Here is a 15,300-nt window from a genome sequence, read left to right as displayed (position 1 = left end):
TTGCTTTTCAATGCAACTGTGAATCATTGAGAGTATGTAATAGAACATTCCTCCTTGCATCTCATACATTTGTAAAACTTGTCTAGTTATTCCAGTAACTGAGGAAAGAGTGTACAGTGCTTTCCATGTTCTTTTCAAGACAGATATAGCTCATTCATTGTCTTTCTAATAGCCAAAGCTGTAATGCAAAGGTGTTGTGGTATCTATCCTGTCCAAGGATGTTGAACTCTAACCTCCTTGATCACACCAAAAACTTATCAAGGAGATTGACTGCACTGTCACCAAGCTGTTGGCTGATGTTTGATACTACTGGGCAACATGTGACGATGGCGTCTGATGACTCTTATCAGTGCTAGGGTGAATACAGCCTAAGGGAAGTACAGGCATGGGTCAAAAATAATAAATTTGAAATTAAACTTTGCAAAAACAAAACTAGTTAATTTCGCCACAAAACAATCTGTCCAACATATAAGTGGAATACTACGTATGGACCAAAAATTGGACATTGCAAACTGTGCCAAATTCCTTAGCATAGTAGTGAATAAATGTATATTGTGGAGTAATCATGTGGATAGCATACTGAGTTGACTGAACAATTTCATTCATGTCACTGGCATCATAACTGATCTTGCTTTAAAAACACTGTAACTAAGCATATTTTGTTCCAGTCATTAAGTGTAGTATAATTTCTGTGGGTCTGAGAAAACTGATCTATTCAAAGCTTTCGACTACAGACAACGGTCATCCAATCCATGGTGGGAACTAAAAAGTAATAACACTTCAAACCTTTGTGTGGTAAGCTAAATCCAATGTTCATTCCAGTTGTATACATGAGAGCCTAATTTTCACAAAGAGAAACCCACACCATCCTGAGGGTAGCTGTTTCTTTCATCTTTACGAGACTAGACACAGACAGTTACATGTTACATAACCGCAGACTAAAACTACACAAAAAAACTCCATATTACATAGGCATGAAATTAATAAATAAAATTTGGAATGGGAACTGTGACTCAAATCTAAAAAAATAGTGAAGGAAACTTGGAAAAATATTTGGAAAGCAAATGCTACTATAGTTTAGAAGATTTCTTGAATGATAACCATGTAAAATAGTGTGTTTATAGTAAAACCATATGTATTATACCCTGAGGCTAATTTATTAATGATAACCATGTACAATAATAACTGAAGAAGCAACAACATGTGTACCATAACCTTAGATTAAATGTATTGTTCTCCAAGTAGTGTTAGAATTGACAAGTCACCTAGGTCACAATCTTTGATTGTATGAGTCGTGTTATGTCATAATAATGATTTCATTTGATTTGATACTCCACATGAGAATTTTTAACAGTTTAGTAGTATGGTGTGTGTGTGTGTGTGTGTGTGTGTGTGTGTGTGTGTGGTGGGGAAGAGATAGAATGTAGTTCATTATAAATCATTGTACGTGAGAAACAAATCCTTAAGAAATCATGCAAACAGTTAATATCTTCAGCCTTCCATATTTTGTCACTGAAAGAGTGCCCTATAACAGTAAAACTGATTCGTTTCACATCATACGTCAACATTATGAGTACATGAACGAAGAATACGTTACACCTGCACTATTCAGAGAAGCTGGTATTGCTGGGAACAATTCAGATACATGGGCTTTGAAGCAGTCACTGATGTCAAGCACATCAAGATAGGTAGCATTCTCAGCAACTGGGTGGTCCAGTTGCCCCTTCGCCAGTTTGACAGTGGCCATTCAAGCTGACAGTCAGTTTGTTTGTGGTCATACCCACGCAGAATGGGGCACAGTGGTTGCAGCTAAATTGGTAAATCACATGGCTGCTTTCACAGGTGGTCCTGCGTTTGATAGGTTAGGAGGTGCCTGTGACAGGACTGGAGTAAGTGGCAGTGGGAGAATGTAAGGAACAGGTGTTTGCATCTGGGTCTATTGCAGGGATATGAGCTGTGGGGGCAAAGGATTGAGAGCAGTGTTGGAATCTAACAGTGTTTTAATTGTGCCCGTCTGCCACTCAATGCTTCCTCCATGTGGTAAAAGAGAAGCAAACTACCGTTTTCAAATTGTTGTTATTTGATCCCGCATTTTCTATATCACAAGTAAATCAATTAGACCTGCTCATGTACATAACAAGGACATCTTTCACTTCATTGTTGGGAGGTAGTTTGAAGTTCTTACTTTTTGATAATAACAGCTGCAATATAAAGGCAGATAAAAATTATACATACAATAGCATCTGAACGGGACCAAAATTTATACGCAAACAATAATATTTGCTTTAAAGAAACACATAGCCATTTGACTGTTTCATTGTTTATTTAAGTTCCACCCAGGCTTCAGCCTTTTATGCCATTTTCAAGCACATGATTATATGTCTTTAACTTACACTATGTGATCAAAAGTATCAGGACAACTGGTTGAAAATGACTTACAATTTGTGGCACCCTCTACTGGTAATGCTGGAATTCAACATGGTGTTGGGCCACCCTTAGCCTTGGTGACAGCTTCCACTCTCGCAGGCAAATGTTCAATCACGTACTGAAAGGTTTCTTGGGGAATGGCAGCCCATTCTTCACGGAGTGCTGCACTGAGGAGAGGTATCAATGTGGGTCAGTGAAGCCTGGCACGAAGTCAGCATTCCAAAACATTCCAAAGGTGTTCTACAGGATTCAGGTCAGGACCCTGTGCAAGCCAGTCCATTACAAGGATGTTATTGTCGTGTAATCCCTCCACCATAGGCCATGCATCATGAACAGGTGCTCAATCATGTTGGAAGATACAATCGCCATCCCTGAATTGCTCTTCAACAATAGGAAGCAAGAAGGTGCTTAAAACATCAGTGTAGGCATGTGCTGTGATAGTGCCATGCAAAACAACAAGGGCGTACAAGCCCCCTCCATGACCACACCATAATACCACCTGCTCCGAATTTTACTGTTGGCACTACACATGCTGGCAGATGACATTCACCGGGCATTCGCCATACCCACACCTTGCCATCAGATCGCCACATTGTGTACCATGATTCGTCACACCACATAACGTTTTTCCACTGTTCAATCGTCCAATGTTTACACTCCTTACATCAAGTGGGGCATCATTTGGCATTTACTGGCATGCTGTGTGGCTTATGAGCAGCCGCTCGACAATGAAATCCAAGTTTCCTCACCTCTTGCCTAACTGCCAAAGTACTTGCAGTGGATCCTAATGCAGTTTGGAATTTCTGTGTGGTGGTCTGGATAGATGTCTGCCTATTACACAGTAAGACCCTGTTCAACTGTCTGCGATCTATCAGTCAACAGACGAGGTCGACCTGTACGCTTTTGTGCTGTATGTGTCCCTTCACAATTCCACTTCACTATCACATCGGAAACAGTGGAGCTAGGGATGTTTAGGAGTGTGGAAATCTCACATATAGACGTATGAAACACGTGACACGCAATCACTTGACCACGTTTGAAGCCTGTGAGTTCCACGGAGCACCACATTCTGCTCTCTCATGAAGTCTAATGACAGTGAGGTCGCTGATATGGAGTACCAGACAGTAGGTGGTGGCACAATGCACCTAACATGAAAAATGTATGTTTTGGGGGTGTCCAGATACTTCTGAGCACATGGTGCATATTATAAGACACTTGACATGTCAAGATCAAAGTTGGCTATAAATTAAAAAAATATTGGTCCCCACAAAAAGCCTGATATAAAACCACCGTCTTATAACAGGTCAGTAAGTAACTGTGCAAGCACGTCATATTTAGCAAAAATAGGCTTAAATTGGTAAATAAAAGATGAGCACATGTCCTTAAAATGTACTGGTAGTGTGTTCCTTTATAAAATATTGTATGACTGTTGCTCAGCAACATCAAAAACTGTTTAATGATACTTGTGTAAACAATTAGAACACTATTAGTTTTATTTATGAAATGGACCCAGTCTGACATCTTTAACTACATGTTACATGGATGTTATTTTTTCTGTCCATAATGAACATTATTCTTAGAAAATGCATAATTTATTTCATTCTCTAACTTGCAAGATTTTTTAGGTACTTGTGTACATGTAACACATGCAAATGACCTATTTATTTATGTTTTTCACATCCCAACCCTCATTTACATCACTATTTCAAAGCTAAGTTTTTCAATTTCATAAGGTCTTCAAAATTGCATTGTGAATCTCCTTTTTTCTCTATGAGTCCACAGTAATAATTGGCTTTGATTCACCAGCCTTCTTTTGATACCTTTCTCCTAGTCTCCTAGTTTCCTTCCCCCCCCCCCCCCCCCCCCCCCCCTATCCTTTCAACTAAATCACACAATTCAGAGTCCATGCAAACTGCACGTCTCACTGCACTGGCCTGATTGTGTGAAATGATTCACAGGTCAGAGAAAGATAAGGGTGTTAACCACTGACTGGGACATACCTCAAGAAGCAACATTTTCTGCAATCTGTCTTTTCTATCTCTGAAAAAATACTGCTCCATTTATATACATGTAATAGTCAAAATTATTTAAAACAACAAATCAGTTAACTAAACACTCATAATTATAACTGCAGCAATTATGTAATGAACTATGTGACAGAGAACTGTCAGAAGCTATTCAAAGGTGTTGTCAGATTATGCAAGGTGCTGTACTGTGTAACTTCTTTTTGTTCTGCAATTTTCAAAAACCAACTGTTAATTCTACTGAATGATTGAACATTGATGATACATTATTACTGAAATCAGTACCTTCAAAAACTTTTCACTGAGTGAACATAAGTGAAAGAACAATGTATCAAACAAATTAGTCATTGTCAAATAATAAATTTATTCTCAGAAAGAGGCGATTAAAATATTTCATGCAGATTACATACTTGCGGAGCTGTCCACTGTGTATACAGGTCAAGAAGAAAATGTAGGCAAGATGTAAGATCAAGGCCACTTGCTGCTAAGCACTGCTCTCGTTCAAGACATTTTGTAGATACTGCAATCAAAATTAGAGACCACTTGGCACTTTTTCATATTACGCATTCATAATTACAATCACAATAAATATAGCTTCTGATTGAGATGTACAATATGACACAGATCATCAGAGGCTATCCAAAGGCATTGTCAAGATAACGGAGAAAGCCGGCTACAACTGAAAAAAGTAGCATACTGTGTAGCTTATTTGTGCAGAAGTAAGTAAAAACAGTTTGGGTGATAAATTGCTGGTTTTTATTACATAAAGAATGGTTGAAATTTTTGCTAAGCATAATGTATCCTATTGAGAGTGAAAGAGATCATTCACCAAATAGCAGAAGTGTTGAGTTGTCGACAGGCATGCACGCACACACACACGCGCTCACACACACACACACACACACACACACACACACACACACACACACACACACACACCTGTCCCCTTACATAATGCCAGCTGGACATACAATGTTCGGATTGGATTTCAGTGATTGGACCAGGGTGGGATGGTGGTTGTATCAGGTGGGGTGGGTAGAGGTAGAGAGAGGTGGAAGGCAGGAAGAGGGGTGGGTTGTGGTGGGTAGCTAGCAGCTTGGAGGGAGGCCATCAGTTTGCTGGCTAGGAATGTAGGACGGAGGGGGGTGGCAGGTGTGCAGCCTAGGCATGTGATGTATGGGTGCCAGAGCTAGTGGGGAGCTGCACATGATGAACGTCACATGCAGGCATGAACTGCGAGGTAATAACAGGCAAAGGTGAAACCACTGGGTGAGGGTGTGGGGACAGTGGGTTAATGGAGACTGATGCCAGGAGGATTATAGGAGGATAACTCCCATCTACATAGTTCAGAAAAGCTGTTGGTGGATGGAACAACCCAGATGGCGCAGGTTGTGATGAAGCACCCATTGAAATCAAGTGTGTTGTCCTCAGCTACATGTTGTACCACTTGCTAGTCAACATTGCTCTTGGCCACAGTTTGGCCATGGCGAGTCATTCTCATGGACAAAACTGTTGTGCAGTGATTGCAGCAGGGCTGGCAAACAACATTCCTGCTGCTACAAGTCACTACTTCAGATGGGTTGGGACAAGCCTGTGACATGCCATGAGTAGGACCTGATGGGTTGGGAGTGGGACTGGCATAGGGATGGACTAAGTTGTTGTGTAGGTTGGGTGGATGGCAAAATATCTCTTTATAAGGAGAAGGAAGGAACTACTACTTCTACTTCTACTTCTACATCTACAACTACACAATTACTCTGCTATTCACAATAATGTGCCTGGCAGAGGGTTCAATGAATCACCTTCAAGCTGTCTCTCTACTGTTCCATTCTCGACGGCAGGTGGGAAAAACTAGCACTAAAATTTTTCTGAGCGAGCCCTGATTGCCCTTATTTTATCTTGATGATCATTTCTCCCTATGTAGGCGGGTGCTAACTGAATGTCTTCGCAACCGGAGGAGAAAACTGGTGACTGATATTTCATGACAAGATCCCGTCACAACGAAAAATGTCTTTGCTTTAATGACTGATACTCCAATTCACGTATCATGTCTGTGGCACTGTCTCCCCTATTTCGTGATAATACAAAATGAGCTGCCTTTCTTTGAACTTTTTCAATGTCATCCGTCAGTCCCACCTTATGTGGATCCTACACTGCAATACTCCAGCATAGGGTGGACAAGTGTGGTGTAAGCAGACTCTTTAGTAGACCTTTTGCACCTTTTAAGTGTTCTGCCAATGAATCCCAGTCTTTGGTTTGCTCTACTCACAACACTATCTATGTGGTTGTTCCAATTTAGGTTATATGTAATTGTAATCCCTAAGTATTTAATTGAATTTACGGCCTTCAGATTTGTGCAACTTATCTCGTAATTCAAATTTAGCGAATTTCTTTTAGTACTCATGTGAATAACTGCACACTTTTCTTTATTCAGGGTCAATTGCCACATTTTGCTCCATACAGATACTTTATCTAAATCATTTTACAATTTGTTTTGGTCAGCTGATGATTTTACAAGACGGTAAATGACAGCATCATCTGCAAACAATCTAAGACGGCTACTAAGATTGTCTCCTATGTCGTTAATATACCATAGATCAGGAACAATAGAGGATCTATAACGCTTCCTTGGGGAACACCGGATATTATGTCTGTTTTACTTGACGACTTTCCATCTATTACTACGAACTGAGACCCTTCTGACAGGAAATTGTGAATCGAGTCACACGACTGAGGTGATATTCCATAGGCATACAGTTTGGTTAGAAGACACTTGTGAGAAACAGAGTTGAAAGCATTCTGGAAATCTAAAAATATGGAATCAATTTGAGATCCCCTGTCGATAGCACTCATTACTCATGAGTATAAAGAGCTAGTTGTGTTTCACAAGAATGATATTTTCTGAATCCCTGCTGACTATGTGTCAATAAATAGTTTTCTTTGAGGTAATTCATAATGTTTGAACACAGTATGTGTTCCAAAACCCTACTGCAAACCGATATTAGTGATATGGGCCTATAATTCAGCAGATTACTCCTATTTCCCTTTTTGGGCATTGGTGTGACTTGAGCAATTTTCCAGTCTTTAGGTACGGATCTTTCTATGAGCGAGCAATTGTATATAATTGCTAAATATGGAGCTATTGTATCAGCATACTCTGAAAAGAATCTGATTGTTATACAATCTGGACCTGAGGCCTTGCCTTCATTAAGTGATTTAAGCTGCTTTCCTACACCGAGGCTATCTACTGCTCTGGATTCCTGATTGGAATTCAGGAATATTTATTTTGTCTTCTTTGGTGAAAGAGTTTCTGAAAAGTGTGTTTAATAACTCTGCTTTAGTGACTTCACCGTTGTTATCGCACAGTGAAAGTACTGACTGCGTCTTACCACTGGTATGCTTTATGTATCACCAGAATCTCTCTGGGTTTTCTGCCAGATTCCGAGACAGAGTTTCATTGTGGAAATTATTAAAAGCATCTCGCATTGAAGCACGCACTATATATTGAACTTCTGCAAAACTTTGCCAATCTTGGGGATTTTGCGTTCTTTTAAATTTGGCATGCTTTTTCCGCTGCTTCTGCAACAGCAATCCGACCCGTTTTGTGTACCATGGGCAACCAGTATCATCACTTATTAATTTATGTGATATATATCTCCCAACTGCCAGCAATACTATCTCTTTGAAATCATTCCACATCTTTTCTATGCTTACATGATCAGGTCGGAAAGGGTGGCGACTGTCTCTTAAAGGCATTAAGAGCATTTTTATCAGCTTTTTTAAATAGATGTACTTTGTGTTTCTTTTTGATGGTTGCAGGTGTATTCAGCCTAGCTGCAACTGCCTTGTGGTCGCTAATCCCTGTATCCGTCATGGTACTCATTATTTGTCCAGGATTATTTGATGCTAAGAGGTCAAGAACGCTTCCGCAACCATTTACACTTCAAGTGGGCTCATGAACTAATTGTTTAAAATAATTTTCTGAGAAAGCATTCAATACAATTTCGGATGATGTTTTATGCCTGCTGCTGGCTTTATACGTATAATTTTTCCAGCATATAAAAGGTAGATTGAAGTCACCACCAACTATAATTGTATGAGTGGGGTACCTATTTGAAATTACACTCAAGTTTTTTTGAACTGTTCACCAACAATATCTTCTGAGTTGGAGGGTCGGTAAAACAATCCAATTAATAGTTTAGTCTGATTGTCAAGTATAACCTCTACCCATACTGTTTCGCAGGAACTATCTACTTCAATTTCACTACAAGGTAAACTACTTCTGACAGCAATAAATACTCCACCACCAACTGTATTTAATCTATCCTTTCTGAACACTGTTAGAATGTTTGAAAAAATTTTGTCTGAACTTATTTCCGGCTTTAGCCAGCTTTCTGTACGTATAACTATTTAAGCTTCTGTGCTTTCTATTAGGGCTTGGAGCTCTGGTTCTTTCCCAACACAGATACGACAATTTACAACTACAGTACTGATTTTTGCTACAACTACCTTACTGTGTTTTACCTGCCCCCTTTTAGATGGACACCCTATCTGAGGTTTCCTGAGACCCCCTAATCTAAAAAACTGCCCAGTCCCTTCCATACAGCTCCCGTTACCCATGTAGCCACTTCCTGTGTGTGTAGTGGACTACTGACCTATTCAGCAGAACCTGGAATCCCACCGATGACGCAAATTAAGGAATCTGCAATCTACACAGTCACAGAACCACCTGAGCCTCTGATTCCGATCCTTCCCATGGAGTGCACACTGGCTTCCTTCCCCTCCTTGGCAGCCATGTTCCTGAGGGGGCCCATCACGTGCCTAGCGATGGAGCTCCCAGCTACCAACAAACCCACCCTCTGTGAATGCCCAGACCTTGTGGGCCGAGAAGCTTCCTCTGGAACAGGGTGGACGACTGCATCCAGCTTAGAGACTTCGTCAGCCACAGATAAAGCCCAAAACCTGTTCGTCAATTGAACTGAGGAGGCCCTATGATCGGCCCCTCAATTGTCTTTTGCTACCTGCCAGACTTTGGAATGGTTTCCCACTCAACTACAGGTGAGGGGTCAACCTTAGTTCAGGCAGTACCCAGGGTAGCCACAGCAGAGAACCGATCGGGGGACATGTGTGACGTGCTCGAAGTCCCTTGCATCCCCGTGTCCGACCCCCCAAAGTGATGCCCTTTGACACCAGCCTCAAGCTGTTTGACAGAAGCCAACACTGCTTGGAACTGTGAGCGAAGGGTCACCAACTCAGCTGGCATCTCTACACAGCAATCACAGCTCCTACCCTTACTGAAGTCACTCCTCTTTGAAGATCATAAAAATATGTAACAAACGAACAGTGTACTTGGCTTATTAGCAGCAGGAATTCCCAGTGCACTCTCAATGACAGTCTAACTGACAGTGACTTGTGCAGGCTGTCTCTCATTTCAGGGCATGATGATAGATAACCAAAGCCTTGAAGAAGGTTGTGGTTCAGTTGTTCCAGTACAGGGTGATGAAGGAGGCATTCCTTTATAGCCAATTCTTTAGGAAGTTGCATGGATTAGGGACATATGAGGAAATGGCATGGGAAATCTGTTTGCACACTAAGTGTGCTGTGTAGCGCCTGTCTTTGAAGGTATTTGTGAGAACTTCAGCGTACTGCGCAAGGGACTTCCCGTAAGGGACTTCCCGTCATGGTAGATGTGCTGTCCATAGGTAGACAAGCCGTATGGGAGCAATTTTTTGGTGTGGAAGGGATGACAGCTGTAGGTACTGTTGTTGGTTAGTGGGTTTAATATGGTCAGAGGTGTGGATGGCACCATCAGAGAGGTGGAGTTCAACGTCCAGGAAGGTGACACTTCGGGTTAAGGAGGATCAACTGAAGTAAACGGGAGGGAAGGTGTTGAGGTTGTGGAGGAATAAGGGTAGGTGAGACCAGATTGTGAAGATATCATCAATTAACCTGAACCAGACAAGGAATTTGGGGTTTTTGAGGCTAGGGATCTTTCCTCCATATGGCCCAAACAAAGGTTGGAATAGAAAGGTGATATGTGGATGTCCATAGCTGTTCCGCAGAGTTGTTTAAATACGTTCCCCTCAAAGGAGAAGTAGAGGTATGTCAGAATATAGTTTGTATCGTGTGTGAGGAATAAAAGTGGTTGGTATCTTTGATATGAGAGGCTAGGTTTTGGCAATTGGTTGGAGGTGTTGACCAAAAAGAATGGAAATTCTTTCACTAGAAGCACAATAACCAGCTACAATGTGGTGTTCATGATTGCTGGGTTTTTGGATTTTTTGGGAGAATGTGGAAGGTGGATGTCCATGGTGCCACTGGGATGAGGAAGGAGAAGGACTCAAGAGAGAAGTTCTGGGGTGGGGCTAAGGATTTCAGTAGGTGCTGGAGCTATGTTGCACATCTAAGATGGGATCACTACAGCAGAGCATGTAGGTGGAGGATTCAGTTGATGTGAATCTTCTGTCAGGTAGTCACAAAGTTGGCACAACAGGCAGCTGAGCATAACATGCTTGATTTCAACGGCTGCTTCACAATCCATGCCATCATGATCCTTCCCTCCACCACCAGATTTTCTGAACTTGTCAGATTACAGTTATCCTTGCAACAAATCCTTCACTCCCGCAACCCTCCTAGCATTAGTGTCTGTTAACATACTGCCCAAGTCCTCCACCCAACACTTTCACCTATCTGTGTCCTACCACCCCATCCCACTTCATGTCTCCAGTTCACCTTCATTACGAGTTGCTCCTCATCGGCTCTGGCACCCGTACATCACATGCCTAACCCATGCACCTGGGCCCCCTCTCTTCCACATTCCTAGCCAGCAGACCAGCTGCCTCCCTCTGAGATGTTACCTATCCACCCTAAACCCTCTTCCTGCCACCCTTCTTTGTCTCTCTCCAATCACTCAATTCAAAACAACTGCCATTCCACCCTAGTCCAGCCGCCAAACTGCAATTCCAGCATTGTACATCCAGTCAGCGCTAGGTAGTGGGACAGGTGTGTGTGTGTGTGTGTGTGTGTGTGTGTGTGTGTGTGTGTGTGTGTGTGTGTGTGTACTCTAGCTCGAGAAAGGAATTATTCTGAAAGCTAGCAAGCTTTCTTACTCTTTCATGTGTCTGTCAACAGCCCAACACTTCTGCTATTCTGGGAGCACTCTCCCAAAGTATTTACAGTCTATCAGAACATTTGTAATATATTTATGCTATTCAGAAGTGTTCACAATTAGATATTCAAGAATATTAAACTAAAACTGCTCTACGGATAAACAGAAGTGTAGTAAGATAAAGGATACTACATACAACATTTTACAATCTTGTAAAACAGATAAAACTGAAATACCATTAAAATATGCTAAATGATCATTGTACCTTAGTGAAAACAAGGCCATATTGTGACCTGCTGAACTGGTTGTATGTATTTACTGACTTTCTGAAAAGTGCTTCCAGCAAGTAGAAAATTGTAAGTTCACCTAAACAAAGGTGACAGTTTCACTGTGCATTCAGAGTGAGTTGCTGAGAGTGGGAAAAGTATCTTCACACAATAAACCTCCCCCCCCCCCCCCCCAATCCACCCACCCATTCCCTAGCACATAAACAGAGTCTGTTTCTTTATATACGATTACAGTACATTTATCATATCAGTACACTTGTAATTGGTGCTTTAACATCTGTAACCTACTTTATCTGTGTATATTATTAAACACTGGAGACCATAAATCATTTATTTTTAATCACTTCACACTTTTCAATATACATTCAGACATTAAAACAAACTGCTTTCGCCTGTTCCATTACAAACAATATTTTGCAGTGATAACTGCACTGTTTATTTTAATCCAAGCCTACATAATGACCAAATATAGACTTCATATTACCTTCCTGAAGTGGTTTTTAACAGTAGTACGATACACAGTCAGACTACTAAAAGCATCTTCTGGTTTTAGTGAATAAAGAGATCTCACTGTAAGTGGTTACTGATTTAGCTGTGTATCCGAGTGCATGATCAAAATATGTGTATCACATGAGATAATTTGAAACATGCAAAGAGGGAGAGAAATAAATATGCAAGACAGAGGAAGTATCTGAAAGACAGAAATCGAAAGATGTGATGTACACATACAAACAAATAACCAAAATTTCAGAAAAATCGGTTGATTTACTCAAGAAAAATAGCTTTACAAACGGAGTAAGTCAATAACGCAGTGTTCCACTTCTGGCCCTTATGCGCACAGCTATTCAGCTTGGCACTGATTGACAGAGTTATTGGATGTCCTCGTGAGGAATAATGTACCAAATTCTGTCCAATTGCCACCTCTGATTGTCAAAATGTCAAGCTGATTGGAGGACCCTGCCCATAATGCTCAAAACATCCTCAACTGGGGAGAAATCCGACAACATTGCTGACCAAGTCAGAGTTTGGTAAGCACAAAGACAAGCAGTAGGAACTCTCGCCCTGCACGGGCAGCCATTATCTTTCTGAAATGTAAGGTCAGGATGGCTTACCATGAAGGGCAAAAAATGGGTTGTAGAAGGTCCTCCACATATTTCTGCGTTGTAAGTGTGCCACAGATGACAACCAAAGGGGTTCTGCTATGAAATGAAATGGCACCCAAAACTATCACTCCTAGCTGTTGGCTGTACGACAGGCGACAGTCAAATTAGTATCCCATCACTGACTGGGACATCTGTGGACACATCTTCGCTGGTCATCAGGGCTCAATTTGAAGTGGGACTCATCACTGAAGACAATTCTGCTCCAGTCAATGAGATTCCAGGCCAATTGTGCTCAGTATCACTGCATATGGGCTCATTGGTTTACACAGGCCAAAGGTAATTGGCGCAAGGGGTGCCGTAAGCTCTGTCCCTTTTATGTGACTGGCCTATATTAATGGTCTCTGTGGTCACTGAAGCAGCAGCTGCACATTGGATTGATGATAATGATGAATCTGAGGCTCTGAATGTCTCTCAGGTGAATGCTCGGTCCTTACTTTCTGCCATCTCTCTCTAGGTCGAACGCTTCCTTCTTGATGCTGTGTTTGGCCACGGTTCACCCATTCCTGCCACTTCATCAAATAGTGGCTCACTCCTATTCAAATTTAGAGCAATTCGTCAATTACTCCAATCAGCTTCTTTGAGCCCAAGTACATGTCTTCTCTCAAATGCTGACACCTGCGTATATTGTTCAACGGCTCTCTGCAAGAATTGTTGTGCAAGTGAGTACATGAAATGACATGTCCCCTGGTTACTATTCCTGAGAGTTCCACATTGAAAGTGTGCTGCAGCATCACACATTCATCCACTGGCTGCCTAAGTTTGCAATTTTCCATTTTCCATTGATACCTGTATGAATATCAATTTATGTCAAATTTGCATAACTCCTACATGGCATGCTGGTTTTTTAATTGGAGAGCATGTTCTTCTAAAGGCTGACACTTGCATTACTGTGGTAAATTCTGTAAGACTAGGTAGTAATAAATGTGACATCACAATCAGGACAACACTGGTATTCACGTCTTCCCTTCTGACTCTTACACATTTTCACTCATTTAGCAACACTTTTTTTAATATATTTGTTGTGCCACAAAAGTGTTTCCAAATTCAACAAGAAACTTGAGTGGGTACACTTTTTCTTTTTCCCATTATCCTTGTTTCCTCGCCGGCCGAAGTGGCCGTGCGGTTAAAGGCGCTGCAGTCTGGAACCGCAAGACCGCTACGGTCGCAGGTTCGAATCCTGCCTCGGGCGTGGATGTTTGTGATGTCCTTAGGTTAGTTAGGTTTAACTAGTTCTAAGTTATCGGGGACTAATGACCTCAGCAGTTGAGTCCCATAGTGCTCAGAGCCATTTGAACCATTTTGAACCTTGTTTCCTCACAAGCCACAGACCAAGAATAATCAAATGGACTAGTGTAATGAATATAGAGTCAAAATCAGTATAGCCACATAACTATTATGGCATTTTTTGTCTACAATAACCTTTATTAGATATGTTATAGAACCTATAATGCAAATATATTACCTGCACACCATACATCAATGAGACAAGAGAAGGGAGAAATGCTTAGTTTTCAAACACATTTTACCAAATACATCATACAGCATATGGACTAAATGTGGACACGCAGAAAACTTATTATCTGCTGTAATAAGAGCCATTTACTAATAAAATACACCAATTCCATTTCTTTACTCTTAGATTAGTCCACTAGTTATGCCTTAATATCCATACCTGTTCCTTTATTTTGTTCCACAGAAGTAGCATTTTCTTCTAATATCCTTGTTGCAGTCCAAAGATATTCTATGGAAACTTGACTATAGCCATACCTATGAAACATGAATCACATTATAATTAGGATGTAAACACATGGTAGAATTATTCTCTTACTTGAAATTGAATGAACTACATTCACTTCATGGAAGCAATGATGAATTATTTCTCAGATTCCATTAACTAGTCCCTTGAGACCCTGTGGCTACAATTGTGTCCATTAACTAATACTGTGTCTTAGCTGCAACAGAAGTATTTTTTCCCAATGGAAATCTCAGATACAAATTTGTGAATATTTAACCTTCTAATCATGCGTAAGTGCTGCCAACTGTTGGGCATCACTATGAAAACATCAGCAAGTCAATGTAGCAGTGTGCTGCAACTAATGACCACAAGAATACACAGGTCTGGTTGGTTTGCTATATTCCACTGTATAATTGAACATTCTTATTGTTATTTTGCATGGTAATGACTGAATTATCAATTTACTACTTATTACAATAAAGAATATTTCATAATTCGTTGTTTAAGTCCATAATATGAAGCCAAATGTAAATATTATTTTTGTATAAATCTTGCA

General features: G+C 40.9%; 1 protein-coding gene across 1 annotated transcript in view; it reads right to left on the bottom strand.

Moving 5' to 3' along the window:
- LOC126473149 (huntingtin) overlaps positions 1-15,300 on the bottom strand; it is a 516,516-nt gene that overhangs the window by 89,853 nt on the left and 411,363 nt on the right. The window contains exons 43-44 of the mRNA XM_050100007.1: positions 14,682-14,776; positions 4,862-4,971 (exon numbers count right to left, since the gene is read on the bottom strand). Coding sequence (XP_049955964.1) covers positions 4,862-4,971; positions 14,682-14,776 — 205 coding nt within the window. The remainder of the gene's footprint in view (positions 1-4,861; positions 4,972-14,681; positions 14,777-15,300) is intronic.

The sequence above is a fragment of the Schistocerca serialis genome, chromosome 4, assembly GCF_023864345.2.
Source record: "Schistocerca serialis cubense isolate TAMUIC-IGC-003099 chromosome 4, iqSchSeri2.2, whole genome shotgun sequence".
NCBI classification, from domain to species: Eukaryota; Metazoa; Arthropoda; class Insecta; order Orthoptera; family Acrididae; genus Schistocerca; species Schistocerca serialis.
Note: the sequence above shows the minus strand (reverse complement) of the source record. Positions and strands in the feature narration are given on the sequence as shown.